Consider the following 23,996-nt stretch of genomic DNA (forward strand, 5'->3'; position numbering starts at 1 on the left):
AAGTAAGCCATGGCAAAGAACCGCGGAGATGACAACCAAGCGAGTAAGCAGCGAGTCAGCGAGTGTCTCAGCCCCGACTTGCGGCCCGCCAAAGTTACCCACCGGCCACACCACCTCCACCCCTCCAGCTTCCACGTCCCTCGCAGCGGATCTAACAAACGCCGATCACGGGCTATGACTAGGCAAACTAGCTGTGGATGCTCCAGGTCTAAGTTATCGGGTGGGAACATCATGAAAGATCGTGAGAGTAGGTTCATATCCACAAGAGTGTGTACTGCTGAATTAAACTACTGTAATTATCTATATACTAGATCATCAATCATATTGCGAACCTGAGCCTGACAAGTGAACGCCATTCCCTATCGAAAGCCAAAACACAGTGCACTGATTATACAGTTGGCCCATTTGTTTGTCATTTGCAACTCCGTGCTTTTGCACTTCATTTTCTACCCTCACTCTTCATCTCTATGACAACCGTCTTCATGATATTCGGGTTGTGATCTAGTATGTGTTCCTGGCTGCTGCTCTCGTCGTCGACGGCTTTTCGAGCGTTTGAACTTGGTTGTGTGACCCCATGCACCCCGCCGGCATAAATCTCCTCATCGCGAGAGATCAGCTCAATTGCACCGTGGTTGTTACCATGGTGGGTGAGCGTGCGTCGATAATTTGATTCTCCGCGGCCGTACGACGAGCCATAGCCGCCGCATCGGGCACTCGAAGGTCCACCCCGGCCGTATGAGGATCCTTTGAAAATATTGGCAAAGAGCGGACGGAGAGACGGGGCGGAGGCGGATATGATAGCCACATTCACTTCGATTTGCGTCCAGAGAAGGATCTGGACGGCGTCGTAGGGAATGTCTTCCGTGTTAAAATACCGATACAACGCGTGCAGGCGGGCGATCGATGCGGCCGATGCGAAGGTCCCTGTCATGAAGATGGCAACTAAGGCATCTATGGTTCATGTTAGCATCTGTTATACCCGCTCGGTTGCAATGCTTGTAGACATACATTTCCTGCGTCGGTGGATATTCAACTTCATTAGCTGCGGAAGGGGCAACAGCAGGATAACCAGATCAGTGAAGATAGAAATGGATGCTGTCGAATAGTATGTCGCATTAAGGTTGTTGCAACCTGCAGGAAAAGACGGGTCCCATGCTCGCCATGGTTTGCTGTGACATTCAAAAGCCTGTGGGAAAAGAATCCTATCAATAACCCTGCACTGACTGTATTGGGATGCAATACCCACGTTCACGAAAACGCAAATGATGGTATACAGCATAACAAATACCCCAACCGCAATTACCTGTACTCTGAAGTGCTTGACTTCGAAAATACGATAATACTGGGTCAGGATGCTGAACTTGACCAGTCCAATCGTGAGGGGGTAGACCATCTGGTATGCATACCAGTGCTTCAAGGTGGGAACCAGGATCACAGCTAGGTTCAAATATTTCATATGCTGACTGATAAACCATGAACTAGAGCACTGATAATAATTGGAAAGCACCGCTTACCCTGTTCCCTGAGCGACATGAAAGCCATTCATGACTGTCATCCCAATGGTCACGGCCACCGCGGCCACAACGAGATAGTCATCAGCGCCAATCTTGTGGNCACGGAAAATGCGGCAATAAAGACGTAATGAGACTGTGACTACCGACAGGAAAACTAACAAACTCATTACGATGAGAAACATCGGCTGTTGCGAGCCATGGCTAGCTGTGATGTACGACGGCATGGTTCGAGTCAAGCAAGCAGTGCAGAGCAAACTGCATCAGAGAGCAACGTGCTCTGTTTCATCAAGGGCTTTCTTCAAGCCGCTTTATATCAATAGAGGGCCATTTTAGAGTTTCGGCCACTGTCGTATAATCATGCTCTACCAGGGGAGAACTCAAATTCTGGAACCTGAACCAGGGTTTCAGTGCCAGCCCCAAGTGTGTTCAGGGCCAGGCTGACCAGCAATCGACCATTGATCTGGAAGGTTTCTGGCTCCTCCCCGAATCACCGGCAGCCCGAAGTGCCCTGAGCCTGCTGGGGCCTGGACAGCGATCGCAAACCCACATGCACATCAAAGTCGATTTCCTCACCGGACGAAATGTCGAATCTCCGGGACGCAAATATTTGTCCACTATGGAAAACATTGGAAATACTGCACTGTTCCAAACCATCTGGGCTCACTGGCGGCCGCAATCGAAAGGCAGAGGCAGTGGCCGTACTCACCTGCCGACGTTGCTTCATTTGCCCGATTTGTTTGTTACTGTCTCCACGCCGATTCTGTGGTTTCACTCGTGCTAACTGCTAAGGGGCCGAATATGATCGAACTTCAATTGATTTGCTGGTGCAGTGGCGCTGGTTAGAGGTGTAAGCCTGTGAGTTGCTTCAATCAACTAATCCCAATCCTGGTCGAATCTAATCTCGATGTGACGATGTAGTATCTGGCTAACCATAGTAACCAGACTTGAACACGGGGCCGGTGTTTTCCGAACCAGGTATCAGAGGATTTGAAATGGTCTTTTTGGATTTCCCATTGGTGGGCCTTGGGATTACGGCCCCAACGACAGGGATCTGTGGCTCTATGATAATCCCTCGTTTTATTGGCGTGCAGTGCGACTGAGATCTTCATGACTCGCGGGGCTTCCACGACATTGGCCCAACCTTACATTGAAGCCGGGCTGAGAGCTTCCAGACTCATGCCAACAAGTTGTCGCTCAGAAAGGCCCCCAAATAATGTCTTAAAGACTGCGGTCTCCCATGTGGCAGTGAAAACTCTACACGCTGGAGCTCAGCGTTTCAAGGAAACTTTCAAGATGCGTCTTGCCGGGATTCTCTCGTCTTTGGCACTGTTTCATCTTGCCTCTGCTGCCCCTCAGGCATGCCAACCCCAAGCCTCTACGTCCTGCACCAATCCACCTGTGCGCAAAGAATGGTGTGTTTTGTTGTCTTGATCTCAATTGATCAAAATTGACATACTCTCGCTAGGAGACAACTGAGTGACCAGGAGAAGGCCGAGTACATCGACGCCGTCTACTGCCTGACAAATCTGGACGCCAAATCTGGTCTGGACGGTGCTGCCAACCGTTTCGACGATTTCCAGGCCGTTCATTCGAATCAGACCCCAAATATCCACTTTGTGGTAAGCAATCTTCCTCCAAGTTCCTTAAATTCATGGCGCTCTTGTCCGTTGTCGATCGTGCTGATCACCGTTAACTTCCAGGGCCACTTTCTCCTCTGGCATCGATACTTTGTTGCTTCCTATGAGAAGTCCCTGCGTGAGGAATGTGGGTATAAGGGTACCCAACCGTAAGTTCCTAGGCCCTTCTATGTAGCCCTCTTCGAGTGCACATCACAAGTAATACAGCGAGCTAACCGTACAATCCCTGTCCAGATACTGGAACTGGTCGCAAGATGCTTCGACTGACCTGACGTCCACTGCCATCTTTGAGACCGAAATCTTCGATCCCGACACCGGCTTTGGTGGCAACGGTGCATGGGTTGAGATCAGTGACCCAACCAAGAACCCTTTCAATCTCACAGGCCGTCTTGGTGGTGGTTGTGTTCAAAATGGCCCCTTCACAGCAGACAAGTTCCAGCTGCACCACGCCGGTGGAGGATGTCTCAAACGCGACTACATCCCCTGGGTCATGAACAGCTTTGCTCAACAGAGCCTCGTCGACCACGTGCAAAGCCAGACTGATTACGCTTCCTTCGCACGAGCCCTTGAAAACATTCCTTCCTTTACGCAGCCCAACATCCACGGCAGCGGGCACTTTGGCGTCGGTGGTGTTCTTGGAACTCTGGGCAACCAGTATGAGAGCCCTGGTGACCCCCTATTCTACCTTCACCACGGTAACTTGGACCGTATCTTTTGGGAGTGGCAGCAGAAGGACCTCCCTACGCGCCTGCACCAAGTCGGCGGTCCAGTTAAAGCCCTGGAATTCAGTGGCAAGAATGTTACCCTTGACTTCAAGGTCAACATTGGTGCACTTGCTCCAAATCGCACCCTGGAGCAACTCCTCAACACTCATGGGGATGACCTCTGCTACACCTATGACTCTGCTTGAGGTGATACCTTCGCTTCTCATTCCCTCTTCGGCCTTTCGACCTTTCGACCTTCCGGCATGCTCGACACCTCCTTGGTCAAATTTACGATAGATCTTTTAGTCTAGGTGCGCCGTGGGTCCATATATACATCTGTATGTATGACACTTGGACCTATTCAAACTAATTAGATATACTTTTCTTACTTGATTCACATTATAGACTTCACAAATCAGATTTGGTTTCTTCTGCTTTACAGTCGTTTTAAAGGCGTTTCATCCATCAACTAAATCTCTTGCCCTCGAAAAATTAACTTTCTGCTAGTTAGTAGTGCCATGATCTCCACGTCAAATATAGTAGCGGGCTGTGAGGGATAGAGTGAAGTCGATAGACTCAATACGAATCAATAAGCCGGGTTGTTATCAACCGCAACGCCACAGCCGTCCCTTAACCCGCTCAGTTAAGACGCCTCGTACCAAGGATGGTGAAAATCCCATCCGCACTCGGCCCGCGGTAACCTTGAGCACTACCTTGCCATGACTTTTCACAGGACTCTCTTCAGATTTCCTGAGTGAACGGAGCTTTCGAATTATAGGCGCAGGCCAATGTCGCCTAGCAGTGAAGAGGGTGTATTATGCCTATTTTGGGATCAGCTGGACTTGTCAGTTGATGAGTGGACAATAACAATAAAATCTTCACTGGTTAGTTATAATTCAACATGAGTAATGGAATCGGATGAAGGCCGACGGAGCAGTTGCCAAGCATGCCATGTTAAGCTGTTGGAGAGGGCGATCGTGAAAAAGGAACAAAACACCAGTTCGGAGCCAGAGCAAAGAGAGCAGCAGGGCGTCTCGGAGCCAGAAGTGCCTCCGGATGGCCAATTCCACGCATTCAATTGGGTTCCAGCAATCCAGCGCGAGCCGTCCCCCGCATGACTCCAGGGCCAAGGAGCCAAGCTGGATTGGCTCTGGAGTAAGCAATCTGGGGTGTGGGCTTGGTTTCCTGGGGATCTGCGGGGAGCAAGCCAATTCCAGACTCGGAAACAGTTGGGAGGCGCCACCCCAGCAGAGCTCTTGATCGGCCACAGAAGTAAGGCCGATCACGCCTTTTCCCAGCTGCCGTCCACCTTCTTCTACAGTCAGCTTATTTACCAGCTACCCTCCCTTCGCTTTCTTTCTCCCCTTCCAATTGTCGGTCCCGGATGCCACGCACTGGCCCTTGAATTGTGTTTTTCTGTGCCTTATATGCGGTGTGGTTCGAGTCAGCAGCCATGGCCTTTGAAAAGCATCAGGTGCAAATGAGCGACGATGTCAAGCAGCACTCGCTCAGCGCGGATGGGGCTCATAACGAAGACCAGAAACTCACCAGACGGATTCTGTTCAAGCTAGACACAAGGTAAGTGCTCAAGGTATTTATTGGCATTGAGTTTCGTTTCACTCATCCCCTTCAGAATCCTCCCCATTCTGGCCTTACTCTTTCTCTGCTCGTTCCTCGACCGGACCAACGTCGGTAACGCCAAAATTCTCGGCCTCGAAGAAGACCTCCAAATTACAAATCATCAGTATGACATCGGCTTAACAGTCTACTATCTCTTCTACATTCTGAGGTGCGTGCATTTGAAACAACCTTGCAAGGTGCCCTTGACGGCTGACATGCTCTGCCAACAGCGAGGTTCCAAGCAACTTGGTCATCAAAAAGGCTTCACCGAAGATATGGCTACCAGCACTCACTGCGGTCTGGGGTATCATTACCATGTGTCTGGGATTCGTGCGTAATTTTGCAAGCTTCGCTGCGGTTCGCGCTCTGTTGGGAGTTGCAGAGGGCGGGTTGCTTCCTGGAATGGTTAGTTTGTGTAACCGCGAAATTTTTACCTTGCCGATAAATTGCTGACTTCCAAAGGTGCTGTATCTTTCGTCCTTCTATAGAAGGGGTGACTTGGCTCTAAGGATTGGTCTCTTCTATACTGCCGCTTCGCTGTCTGGCGCATTCGGCGGTATGTCATCCGAATCCAGCTATCTCCGCGCGAAACCAAACTAATGGGACCCGTTTCTAGGCCTTTTAGCTCGCGGTTTGAATGAAATCGGCCCTAGAGGAGGACTAGAGGGATGGCGCTGGATTATGATCATTGAAGGTCTATTGGTAAGTGGTTCTTTTAGGTTTCCTTCTGTTCCGTCGCTAAACCAGTATGATGGGATTAGACATTCGTATGCGCAATCATCAGCTACTATGTCCTCCCAAATAGCCTTGAAACAACGCCATTTTTAACCGAAGCGGAACGCAGCTATGCTCGTGAGCGGATCAGACTTGAAAACCCCCACATACAAGAGTGGGTCTGCCCTATCTTGCAATGCGTTTCTTAAATATTGACATGCAGTAGGGCAATCCCAGCCGAGGCAGAGAGCCTGGCTTGGTCGGAAGTCCGAAGAGGACTTCTAGAGCCCCAAATGTGGTTATCGGCAACGGCATACTTCGCTATTCTATCGGGCCTATATTCATTCGGTTTATTTGTGCGTAACCCACCCTTACCTGTTTAGAATTACAGTTGCTGATGAATATCTCTACCTTCAGTTGCCAACCATCATTGACGAGAGCGGGTTTGCCAGCGACGCGAATCAAACCCAACTGTGGACTGTGATACCATATGCTGTCGCTGCTGTGTTAACAGGTAATTCTTCCTCCGTGCGCGCCTCGCCTCTCTCGGTCCGTTACTAACGGTGTGTAATCAGTATTCGTCGCCTTCCTCTCCGACCGCCTGAAACTTCGAGGTGTTGTCATGCTATTCTCTCTCCCGCTCGCTATTGCTGGGTACGGTGCTATCGCAAATATTCAATCGCCACAGGCAAAGTATGGTATGACATTCCTCATGGCTACAGGGATGTACGCCAGTGTTCCGTGCATTCTCGTTTGGAACTCCAACAACTCAGCGGGACATTATAAACGGGCTACCACATCAGGGATGCAGCTGGCTATTGCAAACGCGGGAGGATTTGTAGCGAGTACGTCTCTGGTCCTCAAGGTCGCTTCATTTATCGGAACCGGAAATGACTAACATGGTACTAGCTTTCATCTATCCCAACTCAGATAAGCCACAGTTTCACCGCGGTCATACGGTAGTTCTGGGCTTGTTGGTATTTGCTTGGTTTATGTATGTGTCAATCTCTCAACGGTGTGGTAGTTACTAATGCAGCCGCAGGATCCTATTCAATGTTTTGTACTGTGCCAAGATCAACAAAGACAAGAGAAATGGCAAGTACGACAAGTATGCAGGGTACAACGATGACCGCGATCCCAAGTTCATGATGGTCCTGTGATATGAATATATAGCTAGCTATCTGGCGTGATTACGTTTTGGATATAGGACTCTCTAGCTCCACTGGTTCGCTCGGATCAAGAGTGCCATAGTCCATGACTAGATATTTCTCCGGGGAGGGCATTTCAATGGAGAATGATATGATTCCCTTATACTGATAATAACTGGGTATACGAGACAATGAATTATGACTGATACGCGAAGTCTCAAACCACGGAATCAAGACATTTCTGCCCTGAGCTAGACCCATCGGAGACCACTTAACTCCGAGTCAAGCTTCGGGCGTGACTCCCTTAATCGAGGATACCCGAGGCTTGGCGCGGTGTGAACTCCGAGTATGTAGATCTTGGCATTGGTTCATGTTCAACTTTTCGAATTCTCATGACGACCCCCTGTCAGTGCGTTGTGTGTACTTCCTATTAGCTGTATATAGCACGCTGCACCAATATGACTCGCCAATCCCTGTCGCTCTTCTACAAGGGCCTTGAGGAACTCGGTCTACTTTCTCTATGGCAAGCACCCCGAGATGCAAAGCTACTCGTCGCCCAGCGTTTCGTTCGACTATTTGCGTACGGCGGCTCAACTTTGATCTTGGCTTCGTATCTATCTGCTTTAGGGATTTCTGATGACCGCATTGGCCTGTTCATGACCCTGACTCTCGTCGGGGACGTGGCTATCAGCTTCCTCTTGACCCTCTTTGCTGATGCATTGGGCCGCAGGGCTGTCCTGGCTCTTGGTTCGGCCTTGATGGTTGGCAGTGGAGTTATTTTTGCGCTTTTTGGGAACTTCTGGCTGCTCCTTGCGGCTGCTGTTTTTGGTGTTATTAGTCCAAGGTATGTATCTGACCTTGATCTTCCACGGCTCCCAGCTGATATTGATACAGTGGCAATGAGATTGGTCCTTTCAAGGCAGTTGAGGAATCTACTCTCGCCCATCTCACCACAAATGAACTACTGCGTGATATTCTGCTATGGTACTCTCTCATTGGAACGGCAGGAACAGCTCTCGGGGTAATGGTATGCGGCTGGGCCATAAACCTGTTGCAGACAGAGAGAGGCTGGGCGTATATCCCAGCCTGTCGTACGGTATTCCTCGTGTATTCCGCCATCGGGGTTATTAAGTTCATTCTGTCCGTGGCATTGAGCCACAAGGTGGAGGCGGAGGTAAAGAAGCCGAAGCCAAAGCAGCAGCAACGCAGCGAGGCCCACGAAACCCAACCTCTTCTTGAGGAGAGAACGACGGAATCCGAACAACAGGTTCGACAGCAGACCAAATGGAAAGGGTTGCTCTCTTTTCTCGGCGATGGTAACCTCGTCTCCTTGGTGATTCGTCTTTCCATCCTCTTCGGTCTCGACTCATTTGCTTCGGGTCTTGCTTCTCTGTACGTACTCTTCTCCTCTATTTCCTCTACCGAACCCCTACACGGTTAGTCCAAGTTTTGCTAACGGCGCCAGATCATGGATGACATATTTCTTCAGGCGCAAATTCTCGCTACCTGAGGGCAAGCTTGGCTCCATCTTCTTCACAACAAGCATCATCGCCGCCGGCTCAATGCTAATCGCCTCCTCCATTGCAAAGCGCATCGGTAACATCCGAACAATGGTCTTCACACACCTCCCGTCAGCAATCTTTCTCGCACTGATTCCCGTTCCCTCGCTCCTCCCGCTCGCATTAACTTTCCTCGTCCTCCGCGCCTGCTCCCAGAACATGGACGTTGCGCCGCGTTCTGCATTCTTGGCTGCAGCACTTCCGAGTGATAAGCGCACGGCGATCATGGGGACTATTAATGTTGTGAAAACCTCGGCGCAGAGTATGGGTCCATTGATTACGGGTGTTCTCGCTGACAGGGGGTCCTTCGGGGCGAGTTTTACACTTGCAGGAACATTGAAGTGCGTTTATGATATTGGGATTTTGATTAGTTTTGTGGGGTTAGAGAAGGGGAAAGATAGTGAGGGGGAACGGGAGAGAGTTAGTCAAGGAGGGAGTGAGGAGCAGGTCTGATTGTTTTATGGCCAAAGGCAATACAATTGTATCGAATACAATTCGACTATAAAAACCACTAGCGGTACTAGGTCGTCTTTCTATTGCATTTTATATGCCAACAAATTGGTGTCATATATATTTATATATATATATCCATGTAACATAGCGGCAACCGGGTTATCGTCAGATTTACTCGCATCCTTGCGTCCTTTGGAGAGATTATCTCATCATGCTCTTCCCGGTACTTCAAAAAGGAAATTCTTATACTGAACATCGAAATACATGTATTTACTCTATATAACAGGGCTGATCTAAAATTCATTTCATGAGAAACTACTCCATAACCTCTAGCTTGTCCGCAACATGGAACGGAGCGTCCGTCTTCGCCCGGACCTGGTCAACCTCTACCCCAGGTGCGAGCTCGGTCAGAGTAAGCTCGCCTTTCTGGCGATCCACTTGAAATACGCACTGTTGTTTATTAGCTGCGTGATTACATTGTAGTTTGTAGTTTGTAGCTAGTATCTTACCAGTTCCGTTATGATCGTGCTGACACAGTTGGCTCCAGTTAGGGGAAGGGCACATTCTGAGACGATCTTGGATGAGCCATCCTTTGCTGTGTGACTCGTGGCAACAACAATTTTAGTTTGGTCGGGGTTGGATATCAGATCCATAGCTCCGCCCATCCCTTTGAAGACTTTCCCGGGGATCATGTAGTTTGCGAGGTCGCCATTTGCGCTCACTTGGAGAGCCTGTACCTCGTGGTCAGTGAAATTCAAGCACGGGGCGAGGAACATTGACTAACCCCCAAAATGGAGACATCTACGTGTCCACCTCGAATCATTCCGAATGATTCAGTACTATCGAAGGTTGCAGCGCCTGGGTTGAGCGTTACTGTCTCTTTTCCGGCGTTTATAATGTCCCTAAGGTGCTGTCAGAGTGAAAACTTCCATATGAACAGAGAAAGTGCCATACGCATCAACTTCATCTTCGGTAGGATATGGCCCCTAGATTTATTAACTTTTCGTTCTATAATAGATTGGTTCTTGCCTTACCATTCCAAGTATTCCGTTTTCAGACTGGATCCATACCTTAACATCCTCAGGTAACATCGACGGTGCAAGTGTAGGAATACCTGCGCAGCATTAATGCAGTCCACACAAAAGTTCCGAGGACATACCAACTCCCAGGTTCACATAATACCCTTGTTTGAGTTCCTTTGCAGCTCTCTTGGCGATTCGGTTTCTCTGTATGATGGCGGGAGACCTATTCGGTGCCGATAAACCATCTTCCTTTGGTTCCCGAAGCTTCAGGATCTCAATGTTCTTCTTAGCTGTCGCGGGCACTATCCTGTTCACGAAGATGCCGGGTAGGTCAACATCGTTGGGATCGATAGAACCGACCGAGACAACATTCTCCGCCTCAACAATCGTAAGCGCGGCTGCCTTTGCCATGATAGGACCGAATGCTTTTGTAGTGTAGCTAGGACCCAAGTTGTCAGTATCAACAGTATTTAATTTATCAATGCAATGGGCGAGGGATAACCAACCGGAAAACACAATTCCCAGCCTCGTCTGCCTTCCATGCTCGTAGAATAGCAACATCTCCGGTAAGAGCAGTTTCCATCAAATATTTTTTCTTGTTGAAAACCCTTGTTTCTCGGGGCTTGCCTTGTTCCAACACTTTGCCTGACGCATCTAGGCGTACCGGAATCTTGCCGTCCTGAAGGAATGTATCTATGCGCACATGTATTTAGCCAAGGGTTTCTACTTATGCAGTGGCCAACCTACGAGCTCCAGTGGCAGTGTAAAAAGCAGGTATTCCAGCTCCTCCGGCGCGCAGGCGCTCTGCAAGAGTTCCTTGGGGACAGAGCTCAATAGCAATGTTTCCTGTGAGGTACTTTTGCTCTAGTGCTTTATTGTTCCCCAGGTACGATATGATGAGCCGATTCACTTGTCCAGAATGTGTCAGGGTAGAGAGTCCGCCCCTACCAGGAGCACCGGCGTTGTTTGAGACTGCAGTTAGGGAGTGAATGTTATCAGCCCCTCGTCGACCAATTGCGGATATAATTGTGTCTATCGATAGTCAACTCAAGTGATCACTTCAATCAATGATAGAACCTAAGCACCTGCAACCCCGCAGAGGCCAAAGCCTGAACTTAGAATAGTCGACCCGCTCTTGAGGTCAGCTACAGCATCGTCAGCATTCTTGAATAGCTTCGAAGCTGCGCGGTCAACGATTGGAGCTCGAGATGGCTGCTCGATCGTTGTTGTCGCAGTGGAATATTTCGCAAGGACTGTAGGCGAGCTTGATCGAGCCCATGTTCTCTGGCACGCTCGGAAGCATAGTTGAGCCCGAGCAACACTCGTCGCCTTCCGAGACAAAGTCAGCGCCGTAACTCTGAACGTCGCCATTTCATTCGAGAATTATATTCAGAGATTATTCTTAGGAAGAAATCGAATCTATTGCAAGTTTTCCGAACAGAAATGCCGCGATGACGTCTCGTTATTTAACAATGCTACTGTCGGCGCTCGGAGCTATTTCTAGATGCCGACGTGTGGGGGCCTTGCTTGCTCCCTGACAAACTCCTTGGCTTCCAGCTTGCCGGTCCCACCAGCACTCCAGCAGTGAATAATACTACGTACTACCATGTAACCATACGGCTTGATGGTGTACACTAGTATCACCCACCCGCTCTGTTCAAACTGTCAAAAATTGAATTCTGGGTTGCCTATATCGAGCCAGTCCCAGCTCATCATATCATCAAGCGGAACGTCAGGGACACTGGCTCCAAAGGCAGTGCCCGCTCGATTAACAGCGTCAATGATCTGGTCATCAGACATGGCGGAGAACTGCATTGGTTCTGACCATAACAGAGACGGCGCGAACTCTTCTTGAGTCGTTGTCGAAATGGCTCCGAATTCATCCAAGGTCGTCGAAGGGAGCGTTTCTGGATGAGAGGCACCTCGAGAGTCACCCTGCACTTGCAAGTCTAAACTGGCTGGTATGCGTCGAACAAGCTGGCGCAGGAACCGCCCATATAGCACAGACGCTCCATTCCTGTGACTTGGTGTGGTTCCAATCCGTTCAAGGACTCCAGCTACTTCTTCAATCAGATTTCGGACACTCGGGGCTAAGCTGGAATTGCTATCTGTCGGCATGACGCTGAGGCTCAATGCAGAGCATGCAGCAAATGAAATCATGATGACGGTATTGTTCGGCATTGATTTTAACCTCGCTTCCCCTTGAATTGCTGCTCGCATAACATTCAGTGCGGACGAAAGGCCAGCGGCGCGAAAGAATCGTTTGACTTCAACGGGAGCCGTAGGGTGGTTTATCACGCCGCCGTACGTTGAAAGCTGGGTATGTGTAACGAGGATTTCCACGTATGGTGGAAGGATGAGTGCTATGAAAAATTTGAACGTCAGGATGTATGTTTTCGTGTGGACATTCCAAACTTACACTGGCCTTCTCCGATTTCTGGACCCCAGGCTTCATACCATTCACTATAGAAACTCTCTATCATTGTCTTTATCCTGTTGCCCGGTTAGTTTATACATCAGGGTAGAGCTTTAGGGAAATGCTTACGATTGCGCCGCTCCGGACCCAGTGCTGCTTCCCTGGTAGCTATCACAATTGGATTTAACCTTTCTGAATAGCCCATCCTAGGTCGTTATTTGTTAGGCATTGTATCGGATTTGAAATCTGAACGATATAAGAAGACTCACGAGGTCTCTTCGAAGTATAGCCATTGAATTCATAGCGCCATCGCGAGAATCCGCAAGATCTGAGACATGCCATCGGTCACAGTTCTCAATCAGCGCAGTCGGAGGCACTGTGTAACTTCTCCCACGGGCTAGGCATACTCTGCGAGTATTAATAGATATCCAAAAACTACCACTGAATCGACACTTACCCCCGTTCGAGTACAAATAGTGCGATCCATGTCCGCTCTCTTCTCCGTAGCAACCTGCGACCCCAGTCAGAAGCCGGATCAATGTCGTCAAATCCATCGATCTGCAAAGCTCTCCTTGCATCAATACAATCTGCTTTGGCAAGCCTTCGTGGGAGGGTACTGTCAAAACTCGTTGATGGTAAAACGATCTTGTTCAGAGATAGGTCCAATGCAACTGTCAAGGCCATAGCGATGTAGGAGCAAGTGTCATCGTCCCCCAAGCAACCCCCCGGTGCCATCCATGGAACATTGACCATAAAAGCCAGAACAATTTCAACCGATCTGAGGCGTTCTTTTATCACCCTGTGCGCCAAATTTTTGCTGTGTCTCGATAGCCTTTTGGACAATGCAGCAGTAGATGGTAAAAATAGGGCAGTGGCGGCCATGATTGAAGTGAACAGGAGAGCAGACTGAGAGCGAACAAACTCCACACTATGAATATGAGGATCGAGCCCCCATCTAGTATGCGCAAGATTTTGGTAAAAACTAAAGATGATCAATATGCTGATTATAAATTTCGGCATTTGAGATACGATAGGTCATACAACGAGAAAAGAGACTCGGCTTCGGGCAGTGTAACAAGCCCAACCTCAACAGGGTCCAGGTCCGCACCAACATCTCGACTTACTCTCACAGGTACAAAGAAGGTCTTTGCTGCGATAGCATTGCTTTCCAAACTCACTTGTGACCCTGCCATTGGATTCGGAGTTGCCAACGAAGGCCACGTTGCTATATCACGAACATTATTTGGAGACAGCTGGAGGTCAGAAGCGCGCGCAAGCAATTGCAAAGGATTCTCTGCGTCATCTAGAGCCAGGCTTTCCCCGGAATCCGAATCACGGGGAGAGCGCGAGGATTCAGGTTGATCGGGATCCTCGGAAACCTCCTCGCTCGCTTTCTGCGGTCGTTGGTTCTGTGCCTTGCTGAGCAGATCTTGAAGGTCCGCAATCACTTTCTGCGCAGCTTCAGCGGCTTGGTTATCAGCCTTAGGCCGCTTGATCGCCTGCTCTATCTGATGCAGTGCTTTGTCCAGGCCCTTGCGTTTGCTAGCAGTTTGTCGAAGTCAGCATACATGTTGTTGATATATGAAGAGCGCGAACAATCGAAGAATGTTGAACTTCACTTTTTTACTCCCTTCTGCCTTCCAACATGATGGCTCGGAACGACGCATTCCAGGCCAACATGTCTACATTTATCGCAGGAGGCCTCTCCCTGGCTGCGGTCACAACGTACTTTGCTTCTCCGGCAGTTGAGGCATGCAGCTTGTCGGTTGTGAGAGGCCCGTCGTTGATTGAAAGCTGGTGCCCGGCGATCCATACCTCGCAATCCATGGGCAGCTAAATACTGCTCAGAAACCTACTCGTATAGCTCGTCGTCTCCGCGGTTCAGTCTCGGGCGAGGTAAAATGAGTCAGCTCCGTCAGTGCGGTAAGTCAACTAGTTACGAGTTACCGGTATTAGGTACGGGCTTACATCAAGCAGCTCTCCGAACGAACTAGTTTCTTGCTTATCGAGTATGAACCGACATTCACCCTACGAAAGCTCTGGAATGGCTTACGATACTTACTCGGCCTCTGGCAACTAACTTGGTTAATTAACTAATTAACTATAGCCGCCGCAGCCTTTCATCTGTAGCCCGCCCTGAGGGTAATCGGCAAAACTCGGGGGCCGCATATCATTAAAAAGTAGTGTCAAAGCCGCAAATAGAAGCATGGTCCTCCCAGGCCTTGATATGAAGACGTAGATCTCGGCATTGAACTTTCAGTGCAAGTTCCACCTCTCCGATGAAGTGAAATATGCCTACGGTGCGGCCACGGTGAGACGATATAAATGGATATCAGAATCTTCTCATCTATCTCGGTATCTCGTGAGGTGGGGGATATCAAATTCCCCACAATGCATCTGCAAATATGCACAGATCAAGCGCATTGACGTAACGTATAATGTGAACTCGAAGACAAGACAGCTATATGCAAAATAGTTTATAACCGATCAAACTCAAAATATTCACCCGCTTCTCCATATTTCGCCTAAAAGAGCATGACCAAACAGTAGAAAAGAAAGGAAAACAAAAAGCAGCGGGCATGTACACCAAAGCAAGAAAAGGAAATCAGTTTGCAGCTCGCAGAGCTCGCAGTCTGGCACCTAATCCATCCTCAACGTCTGCATCAACTTTTGTTTGTTCCTTCACATCTTCCTTTGGTGCTGAGTCCTGCTCTAGAGCAAGTCGCATATCCACTCCCGCGTCGTCGGCAAGCTGCTCCATTAGGCGATCAACATCGGCCTCCCCCTCAGCCCCATACTCTTGCATTGAAACGCCCTGAGCCACATCCTCGATGGCGTTGCTGGCAATCTTGAAGTCCTCCGAACGTGCGAGAAAATTGTTTGCATGGGATACTAGCGTCTCGAGGTTTACACTTTTGGATGCGGCGTCTAAGCCTCGAGACGCCATCGCGAGGGTGCGCGATGTGTCCCGAGTGCTCTGTGCAGCCTTCAGTTCATTGATTATCACATCTGCACGGGCCGCTTCCGCTCGCAAGGTTACCTGTCGCCGTTTCTCGCGCACGGCGGAGGATGCATGGATCCGGGCTATCTGGAATTCGCGGTTTTTCATCGCCTTGTCGGCCTTTGCTTTTTCGGACTTGAAAGTAGCCTCCGCACGGGCGGCTTCTTTCTTCAGGCGATTGGAGTGTAACTATTGAGGCGATGGGCGCAGTTAGAAGAGTGCCTTTAGAAAATCTCAAAATTTCGGAGACAAGAGCTGCTGTATTAGCCGGGAGCGTGGCCACAAGACTCACTTTGACATTGGTGCGCGCTTCAAATATAGGGTCTTTTCGAACCATCTTGAAATGTTCTGACGATCGTGTTGGAAAATATCGGTGCAATAGAAAACACAATAACGGGACAGGAATGTGATCTGAGAATCTCGATGGTTGGTGAAGTGAAAGAGAAGGCGGGCCTGGCTGGAATTGAGGGGATGCCTGGTGTGGCGAACGTGATCCAGAGTCCTAGCGTTGAGGTACAGAACTTTTCCAAGGTGCTGGCTAATTGTGTATTTATATTTATCTTATAATTACTGGAGTTTCAGTTCATTAAAAAAAAGCTACAAAGAACAGAGTGAGAATTCACTGCGTCACTCTTCCTGGGTAGGGCAATACGTCGTAACCCCAGTCGATCCGCAACCGACTGGGAGAGAGCAGATCATCACCCCTCACTCCCGAGTATACAACAATACTTAACTATAAAAAGTACCTTACTAGACCAAGAGTATCTATACTTAAAGTTCAAACGTTTGCTCGTAAGTTGATTGACAGTGAAAAACGCTAATGTACAAACTATTGCAAGCCCATTTCCCTCAGCAGAGACGTCAACGCCTCTCTTGGGTTGGCCGAACTCCGCGAACTCCGCATGACCTTGTAACGCTTTCCCGAATTATTGCGCCGACTACCCTCTAACAGCTGTGAACCACTCAGTATCCTCCTACGTCGCTCAGGCTTTTCAAGAAGATCTATCGCCGATGCTAGTGTTAATAAAGATTCCCAGCTCCATCGACCCTCTGCAGCATCGGCAACAGAACGCTCTTCCTGATAGAACTTCTCACGCACCGCCAGCTGCAATGCCCTGCCCGTCGCATCGCGAAGTGGACGCGCCATGGCTGGGTTGCACGCTAGGAGTCTTGCAAGAAGTCGGATTCGGAAGGCCGTTCGGTTGCTCGATGTCTTCGAGGGAGACAGGCTCGGTGTCAAAATCAACCATAGAATCAAATGAAAATGCTGATAGATCTCCTGAGTCGAGAGCGTCAAAGGCGAACCCGTCTTCAAGGACTGAAGAATCTGACTTAATGGATGAATCACCGTGGAATAGGCGGTGGAAGTCATCGTCAGAAAGAGGAGCTGTAGCGTCATTAGACTCGTCTTTAACGCCGGTACCGAGGTCGAAAAGCGAGAGGGTATTTCCATCTCCTTCGAGTCCACCGACTGACACTGCAGGTCACACAACATCGCTGCAGGATGTTGTGTCAGGTCGGAGGACTCTGCCAGAGAGGAAGGTTTCAAAGTAGGTGAGTAGTCGGTAACAGAGGGTGTCGGGAAGGGAATCCGATCGAGAGCTATTTCATCACCCTCTTGCTTGAATAGAGTGGGAGTAAGAGTCGGCGATACCGATGCGGGAGAGGTGGCCCGTGGGGTACTGTGACGGGACCCTCGGACCTCTGCTGAGAGTTGCGCAACTTGCTGGCTTAGACGGTTGTTCTCAGCTTCCATCTGAGCGAGTCGCTGGATAAGGAACTGGTTCTGTTGTTCCATGTCGATCTTTTCGTTTTCTAGCTTCTCCATCTCCAACCTCTTGCGCTCGCGCGAAGTTTGGGCGGCTGCGCGATTGCGAAGAACTCGCTCAATCCGGCGCTGCTCCTTCTCATCATCCGTCTTGGCGCGTTTTCTTCAGTTGATGTTAGCCAGCTTGAACGGTTCCAACCTACATGAAGCAATTTACACATACCTCGGAGGCAAGTTCGTCTTGGGAACTGGTAATTCCTGGCCCCAGGACTTCCTCTTCTTCGCTGGCTTTTTTTCCTCAGACTTGCTCTCCAGCTCTGCATCCTCTGCTTCAAGGGATGTGTCGGCCGGGGAGACAGTAAGGACAGGGACCTCCAATGATGGGGTCGATGGCAAAGAGTCTGTGAAAGTGTCGTCCATTTTGACTGGCAACGACTGGTCTGGTAGTGGTTTCGAATTGACTCAGTAATATTAATCCAACTACACTGATATAATTGGTTTTGCGATAAGAGTATTTGTCGTTATTCTGAGTTGCTTCGGTTGGAAGTTGTATTTGTCGCCGAGGTCATGAAGACAAAGACCACGTTATCATCACGGAATCGGGGCCGGAAGCCAGATCCCAGCCAGTAAGAATTTGGGGCACAGGTACCCAAGGTAGCAAAATATGGAGATGGTGAAAAGGACAGCTGTCCATAAAAAAAAGAGTAGTGGTACTGTTGTGACTCGGGAGACGGGGAATTGGTCGCCTCTTTAAAGGCCAGCGTGGTCACTTCGGGCGGACCTCCTTTCAGCAAGGGGCGGAGCAGTGCCCTCAGCCACGTAACCGCATCATTACTCCGTAAATACAAGTCATCCCTCCGATCTCACGATTAATCCCCCAGGTTTTCTGAAAGGAGGCGTATGATACCAGTAATTAAGAATGATCCATGGGTCCATGCCGACGCTCTCCTTCGCCCCTGGCTCCTGAGTCGTCCACGGGTGCATCTTGAGACAGCCCCAATGAATCTGCGACAGACAGTGGAGCTGCTGCGTGCTGCGCACTTGCGCAGGCCTTCACTTCGGAATTTACTTTTAGAAACCAGGTCAGCGGGGAGCCGAAGAGTGAAAACACAACCTTGCCAAGCCCACAGCCTTGATTCACAATTCACGGAGATCATTTAGCGATTGTCAGGCTGCTCTTGCTCACTCAAGTTCAACGGTGTCCTCCGTATTTGGTGTATCAGAGTATTATTGGCGGTTTCTCTTGATCCTTGTGCTTACCCTCGGAGTATTATTGCAGGTCGTGCCGAATCACTTCCCTCCGTCGTTACTACTACTCTTTTTATTATACAATTCAATTCATTAATTTATATTACTCTTCAACCTTCCAACGCGGGCCTTCAATGGCCCCTCCACTCTATTGACACACTCATAATACGTGGAATGCACCATCCATGGTTCCATGAATTCTAGAGCCCCTCCACCCAATATGCAACACGCAAGAACCCACTGAGGTCATTGACTCGGGTGAGGCAATAGAAGCGTTCACAGATGCCTGCAAGCCAATTTTGCTTTGGGCCGAAGATAACTGGTATTGACCAAAAACTGGTTAACCGTACGCTGTCAGCAGGCTGCCAGCAGTCAGCACAGATACGGCGTTCAGCCGCAAAAACCTTGGGAGTTGGGACTTTGGAGTCTGAAACTCATAAATTTCCGGATGGCCGTAAAATATGGTTCTCGCGCACGAGCGGCGCGGTCGGGAAGTCTTGCAATCTCAGACGTAATATGGATTCTTCGGTGGTTAACTTCGTGCAAGGGATATTCCGGTGCCAACCCAGAATGCGGGGGCCCCAAAAAGGGAAAAATGCGTCAAGAACATTATCCAAGAAATGAAAAATGGAGTTGTGAGTATATTAACTATCGCAAACGTTGTTGAAAGGAGGTTTTGTCCTGACTGATCGATCAGTCAGTCCCCTCCGCCCCCCTTTTTCCTTCCTTGTCCCTACAGCGGGTATACACAAGATCCTCTTGCCTTTTGACCTCAAATTGAGAGCCCACAATTAAAACATCTTGATGTTGGGAATATAGTATGCAAATCATGAAAGCATCAAGTAAGTCATCAATGAACGCCGCCCTTCCGAACTCGTGAATCAGTACGAGTTATGAAAAAACCAAATGTGTCGAAGCATCCAAAGAGAACACTTTCTCTAAACTACAATGTGGTGTCCATCGTATCATCTCCAGCATCAAGCGCACTCTGTCTCTCAGGATCAGGAGCGACTATACCCCGTCCTCTACCTGCTAACAGTTCACGCCTCACTTCAGGCCCAATGTCCTTGTGTCCACGAACCAACAATAAATCCAACAGAGCTTCTCGCTGGTCCTCGGTGATATCATTACGATAACGCTGCGCAAAGACCAAAAGTGATTGATGCCACAGCACGGGGAGTTTGTATGCTTTCGATGGTCCGTCGGTCATTGTATCCTCTGTTGGATCGGCAGCACGGAACCGCAGGAAATGGAAGACAAGAGCATCAATGACTTTGTATGGAAGTGCATACTTCTTCTCCAAGAAGACTCGAATGAAGGTGTTCACGGCACCAGTGCTCTCAAGCGACTTCATTGACTGTTCAGCGGCAAGGTCACACATTCGAAGCAATGCCGCTGCCGAATGCAGGACGGGGATAGAAACGCGCGTGATTACAGAGGAGACTATATGAGCCTCTCGCAGAGTGCAGGTTCCACTCGAGACCAATGGGAATAGCAATCCTTTAAAGAAGCATGCTGGCTTGTAAAGCGCTTTCTTCATGGAGTTATACGTGTGAACATTGAGTTTCTTGTGTTCATAAATTTCTTCTCGCACACGTTCCAGTAAGACTGTCGATATGTATTCCTGTGCAACGGCCGGCTTATGTGAAATGAACAGCCTCGTTCCGGCGTAGATGGCGTTCGCAGTCCATGACTCGGGGCGGGTGATCGAAAGGAGTGTTTGCCAGTTCGGGACTGTGGGAAGAATCTTGAATGGCTTCGGAAGAGGCCCGGATTTGTAGCGAGAAAGGATCATACCAACCCTAAACCCCATTAATATTTCAAATTCAAACGCCAGGTCAACGAAGCTTTAGCAGCACCTACTTCTCATATACTTCAATAGCTTTTGCAGGGATTTGAACAGCATCTTCGGGCAGACCTCCGCCCTGGACTATGGGCCCAGTATTTCCAGCCTGTTTCGCTTCGTGTTCAGCGATCTTCTCTAGAATAAGATCCGCAAGATTCGTGGTTTGGCGGTTCGTGTCTGGTTCGCTTGGATTGAATATCGGGTCCTCATCGCCTCTAGGAACGAACTTGTGGAACATATCGAGGTCGTTTGGATCAACCTCCTAGTTGGGAAATTAGAATGGCATAGTCCTCATATCGCTGAAAAACCTCAGTCACATACCACTTCCTCTATTTCCTCCTCGTCGTCCCATTGTTCCTCATTGAACTTTCCATCCTCGTCCGAAAATATGTCCTCATCCTCGAATCGGGACTCAAAATCGAATGCTGACTTTGGTTGCGCTGCAGTCACTCCCCGCGCAGCCTTCTGTTCAGCGTCCTCTTCATCCGCAAGCTCTTGTCCAATTTGTAGAATCTTGCGGGAAGTTTTCGCATCCACGAAGCGCTCCTCGTCCTCCTGGTCTCCATCTGTCTTTGATCTGCGCTTGTTCTTTTTGCCAGGGTCTGTCCGGAGGTGGCCCGTACCAATGATATCCTCAGCGAGAGGGTTATGTCGGCGGGCAGCAGCCGAAGCACGAGAGGATGTCACCTTAGGCATACTGGACCTTTGGATTGGATCAGGATGCTGTGTTGGCTGGTTCAAATCGCCGTAGAGCAACTTTCTTCTTAGCGTAAGAGCGAATTGGATGAAAAACCCCTGTCGCTAACAAGCAAACCGAATCGAAAGAGCCTCCTTCTCAATTGAAGCTGCGAATGTGTGTAAATTTATTTCTAGATCATGTGATGATCACTTTTTGGTCGACCTTTTTTTTTTTCAGGGCTTATCAGACTCACCGCCCAGTTACCCCTCCTATTGTGGTTGATATCGAAGCTGGCTGGGAAGAGCGTGGGTTTTCTGCCTGCTGTATCTTCAGACCGCTTCCGAATCCCAGCTGCAAGACGGAAGCTTAACGGCTTTGGCAACCCCATTGTTTAAGGTAAGTTAGTTTCTACATCATAAGTGACTTTCTCATTCAGGAGTCAGCTCAATGAGTTAGTGTTTTGAGTTCTCGAAATATTGCAGCTGTATGATTAATCTCACATTGCAGTATAAGTCGGATACTGGATCTCAACAACTCCTTTACACATTTCTCTAACCTCGAAGATATCGCAACTAAACTTACATTCGTCGTTCACCAAAGTACTCTCAGTCCGAAATCTGCTATATTTACATACACTTGTTGACCATCAATTGGTGGAACGCACATCCGTCTCGCACCATCTCTGCATCATGACATCTACTCACGCGGCCGGGTCCCCGGCGCCATCTTCCAGCATAAACTCCCCCGTCCTTCAGCCGGTGGCTGCTCCTCTTCCAAATGGATCTTTATTGGATGGAAATGCCATATCTTCCCCGGTGCCACTGAATATCTCCTCAGGCCAAGCCGACAATGCAAGGTCGAAACGCAACAAACGCGATAGCCGTAAGAAAAGGGAGGCCAAAGGATTGGACCAGGAAAGCGCGCCTCCCAAAAAGAAATCGGTTGTTTTACACAATGCCGCAGTCCCGAGCTCCGATCTCAGCATCCTAAGACCAATTGCAGTTGGGGAGCCCAGGCGCTCCGATCGACTACCTCCTCAGGCCCGACAATTGAACTTCGCAGTGCGCAAAATGTCCGGCGTAATTGGCCATAGTTGGGATTTTTATGAAGTCGTTGACAAGCTGACGAATAAGAACGGTTTCCGCTATAGCTATGCCATAGCCGACAATGACTTCTCTCATATCAAGTACCGCCAAACGGACGTTCCTCCGTATCACGCACGATTTAGCTTTGAAGATTCTCCAGCTGCAATCCTCTTTTCTGAAGATGCTCTTGCAGTTACAACAAACGACCCATGGCATACAGCGCGTGCTAATGTATGCGCACGCGAAGGGTCATACTATTACGAAGCTCGGATCATAAGTGGCGTACTGAGTGACTCAAGGACAACATCTTCGAATGGGAGCACTAGCTTGCCCTCGAGGGGCCATGTGCGACTTGGGTTTGCTAGAAGGGAGGCAGATCTTGATGTGAACGTAGGGGTTGATTGCTATGGCTATGGAATCCGTGATGTAAACGGTGAAGTCGTCAATCGCATGCGGTGCGAATATTTTTTCCCAAAAGGCGAATCAATTCGCGAAGGTGATGTTATTGGCATGCTTATCAACCTTCCGCGACTTTCACTCCACAAAAAAATTGTTGAGGGGACATACGACGCCGGAAACGATACTTCAAGACCTAACCCAGGGCCTAGTTCGGCTACAAATATTATCCGTGATCGCATCCCCTTCCATTACAAAAACGACTTCTGCTGGCAACAATCCAATGTCTTTCCGACTAAGCAACTACGCGACTATGCCTTCAACCTCAAGGAAACCCCAGCATCCGGTATCCCGTCTCCATTGAACGGAGAAGACACCTCTCTACGCACATTGCCGGGCTCCAGTATCTCAATATACAAAAACGGCGTAAAAATGGGTACTCCTTTCAAGGAATTATATGCATTCCTACCACCGGCCAGCAGACTAGCAAATGGTACCAACAATCTCGGGCTCGGAGAACGTGAAAATGCCGACGACGGTATGATCGGATACTACCCTGCTGTCAGTTGTTATGGAGGTGGTGCTGTCGAATGCCGCTTTCAAGCTCCTTGGTGGTTTGGCCCTCCCTCAAATGAAGACAATGGCGAGCCAGTCATTGGGGTAGGAGAACGTTTCAACGAGCAAATCGTCGAAGACATTGTAGCCGACATTGTAGATGAGGTCGAGGCGATGCTCGTCTGGGGTGGTGTCGAAAGTGACATTGTCAATAATGCTGAAATAGATGACTCTGGCGCCGGCGCTGTAGGGGGCACGGATGTTCTCAAAGGTGGCGTCGGTGCTGCTTACAATCCCACCACGACCTTGTCTACTGGCCCCGCGAAAAGCAATGGAGGGAATTCCGGTGCAAACATAAAACTTGCAGACCAGGACACAGGCCACTCTACCTTCGAAGATGTTATGAACATTGATGCAGCAAGCACATCCAATGCTGATGTGACCATGCAGTCAGAACCTGAGGACACGCCAATGAATGGAGCTTGAGGAGGGAGTTTCAAGTTGTGCGCATTGGTTTTGCTCTCTGAACGTTATGTGCTTCCATACGCTCCCAATGCATACTGGAACTGGAATCGCCTAACCTCAAATTCCACGGATTTGACATGATGGCTGTCCTGGAATGCTTCAAAAT

The 23,996-nt window shown here is 49.2% G+C and overlaps 10 protein-coding genes across 10 annotated transcripts; 4 read left to right on the forward strand and 6 right to left on the reverse strand.

The window, feature by feature from the left end:
* Positions 1 to 439: 439 nt before the first annotated feature.
* On the reverse strand, positions 440 to 1,954 carry ASPSYDRAFT_1165552 (uncharacterized protein; the record flags this gene model as incomplete). The annotated part of the gene is made up of 3 exons (XM_040840173.1): positions 1,515 to 1,954; positions 1,009 to 1,463; positions 440 to 951 (listed from the first exon to the last, which is right to left on the reverse strand). Exons 1-3 carry the CDS (start codon positions 1,736 to 1,738, stop codon positions 440 to 442), a joined length of 1,191 nt encoding a protein of 396 aa, XP_040696787.1. The 5' UTR covers positions 1,739 to 1,954.
* An 853-nt stretch (positions 1,955 to 2,807) lies between these two features.
* On the forward strand, positions 2,808 to 4,061 carry ASPSYDRAFT_62604 (tyrosinase family protein; the record flags this gene model as incomplete). Its single annotated transcript, XM_040850145.1, has 4 exons — positions 2,808 to 2,926; positions 2,980 to 3,133; positions 3,215 to 3,300; positions 3,386 to 4,061. The coding sequence occupies 4 exons, from the start codon at positions 2,808 to 2,810 to the stop codon at positions 4,059 to 4,061; spliced, it is 1,035 nt and encodes a 344-aa protein (XP_040696788.1).
* Positions 4,062 to 4,824: 763 nt separating this feature from the next.
* Positions 4,825 to 7,518, forward strand: ASPSYDRAFT_188942 (putative MFS transporter). The gene is made up of 11 exons (XM_040843612.1): positions 4,825 to 5,433; positions 5,489 to 5,644; positions 5,706 to 5,880; positions 5,938 to 6,031; positions 6,092 to 6,177; positions 6,237 to 6,364; positions 6,416 to 6,545; positions 6,607 to 6,703; positions 6,765 to 7,034; positions 7,099 to 7,183; positions 7,232 to 7,518. The coding sequence occupies exons 1-11, from the start codon at positions 5,309 to 5,311 to the stop codon at positions 7,347 to 7,349; spliced, it is 1,464 nt and encodes a 487-aa protein (XP_040696789.1). The 5' UTR covers positions 4,825 to 5,308; the 3' UTR covers positions 7,350 to 7,518.
* A 277-nt stretch (positions 7,519 to 7,795) lies between these two features.
* ASPSYDRAFT_163746 (putative MFS transporter) lies at positions 7,796 to 9,349 on the forward strand (the record flags this gene model as incomplete). The annotated part of the gene is made up of 3 exons (XM_040843188.1): positions 7,796 to 8,181; positions 8,232 to 8,729; positions 8,803 to 9,349. The coding sequence occupies 3 exons, from the start codon at positions 7,796 to 7,798 to the stop codon at positions 9,347 to 9,349; spliced, it is 1,431 nt and encodes a 476-aa protein (XP_040696790.1).
* Positions 9,350 to 9,664: 315 nt separating this feature from the next.
* On the reverse strand, positions 9,665 to 11,742 carry ASPSYDRAFT_163547 (3-oxoacid CoA-transferase; the record flags this gene model as incomplete). The annotated part of the gene is made up of 9 exons (XM_040843177.1): positions 9,665 to 9,799; positions 9,859 to 10,080; positions 10,134 to 10,251; positions 10,304 to 10,335; positions 10,384 to 10,463; positions 10,509 to 10,810; positions 10,878 to 11,064; positions 11,119 to 11,403; positions 11,457 to 11,742. 9 exons carry the CDS (start codon positions 11,740 to 11,742, stop codon positions 9,665 to 9,667), a joined length of 1,647 nt encoding a protein of 548 aa, XP_040696791.1.
* Positions 11,743 to 11,889: 147 nt separating this feature from the next.
* Positions 11,890 to 14,600, reverse strand: ASPSYDRAFT_1165556 (uncharacterized protein; the record flags this gene model as incomplete). The annotated part of the gene is made up of 7 exons (XM_040840174.1): positions 11,890 to 12,734; positions 12,791 to 12,864; positions 12,917 to 12,993; positions 13,057 to 13,195; positions 13,245 to 13,769; positions 13,829 to 14,329; positions 14,407 to 14,600. The coding sequence occupies 7 exons, from the start codon at positions 14,598 to 14,600 to the stop codon at positions 12,037 to 12,039; spliced, it is 2,208 nt and encodes a 735-aa protein (XP_040696792.1). The 3' UTR covers positions 11,890 to 12,036.
* Positions 14,601 to 15,137: 537 nt separating this feature from the next.
* Positions 15,138 to 15,917, reverse strand: ASPSYDRAFT_51650 (putative SNF7 family protein Fti1/Did2). Its single transcript, XM_040848334.1, has one exon. The coding sequence runs from the start codon at positions 15,894 to 15,896 to the stop codon at positions 15,393 to 15,395; it is 504 nt and encodes a 167-aa protein (XP_040696793.1). The 5' UTR covers positions 15,897 to 15,917; the 3' UTR covers positions 15,138 to 15,392.
* Positions 15,918 to 16,617: 700 nt separating this feature from the next.
* Positions 16,618 to 17,976, reverse strand: hacA (transcription factor HAC1; the record flags this gene model as incomplete). Its single annotated transcript, XM_040843185.1, has 2 exons — positions 16,618 to 17,719; positions 17,780 to 17,976. 2 exons carry the CDS (start codon positions 17,974 to 17,976, stop codon positions 16,618 to 16,620), a joined length of 1,299 nt encoding a protein of 432 aa, XP_040696794.1.
* Positions 17,977 to 19,747: 1,771 nt separating this feature from the next.
* Positions 19,748 to 21,346, reverse strand: ASPSYDRAFT_62610 (snoRNA-binding rRNA-processing protein ENP1; the record flags this gene model as incomplete). Its single annotated transcript, XM_040850146.1, has 3 exons — positions 19,748 to 20,606; positions 20,668 to 20,912; positions 20,972 to 21,346. 3 exons carry the CDS (start codon positions 21,344 to 21,346, stop codon positions 19,748 to 19,750), a joined length of 1,479 nt encoding a protein of 492 aa, XP_040696795.1.
* Positions 21,347 to 21,627: 281 nt separating this feature from the next.
* On the forward strand, positions 21,628 to 23,936 carry ASPSYDRAFT_564781 (SPRY domain-containing protein). Its single transcript, XM_040849219.1, has 2 exons — positions 21,628 to 21,725; positions 21,837 to 23,936. The coding sequence occupies exon 2, from the start codon at positions 22,019 to 22,021 to the stop codon at positions 23,849 to 23,851; it is 1,833 nt and encodes a 610-aa protein (XP_040696796.1). The 5' UTR covers positions 21,628 to 21,725; positions 21,837 to 22,018; the 3' UTR covers positions 23,852 to 23,936.
* The last annotated feature ends 60 nt before the right edge of the window (positions 23,937 to 23,996 follow it).

This window comes from Aspergillus sydowii (genome assembly GCF_001890705.1).
Source record: "Aspergillus sydowii CBS 593.65 unplaced genomic scaffold ASPSYscaffold_18, whole genome shotgun sequence".
Lineage (NCBI taxonomy): Eukaryota > Fungi > Ascomycota > Eurotiomycetes > Eurotiales > Aspergillaceae > Aspergillus > Aspergillus sydowii.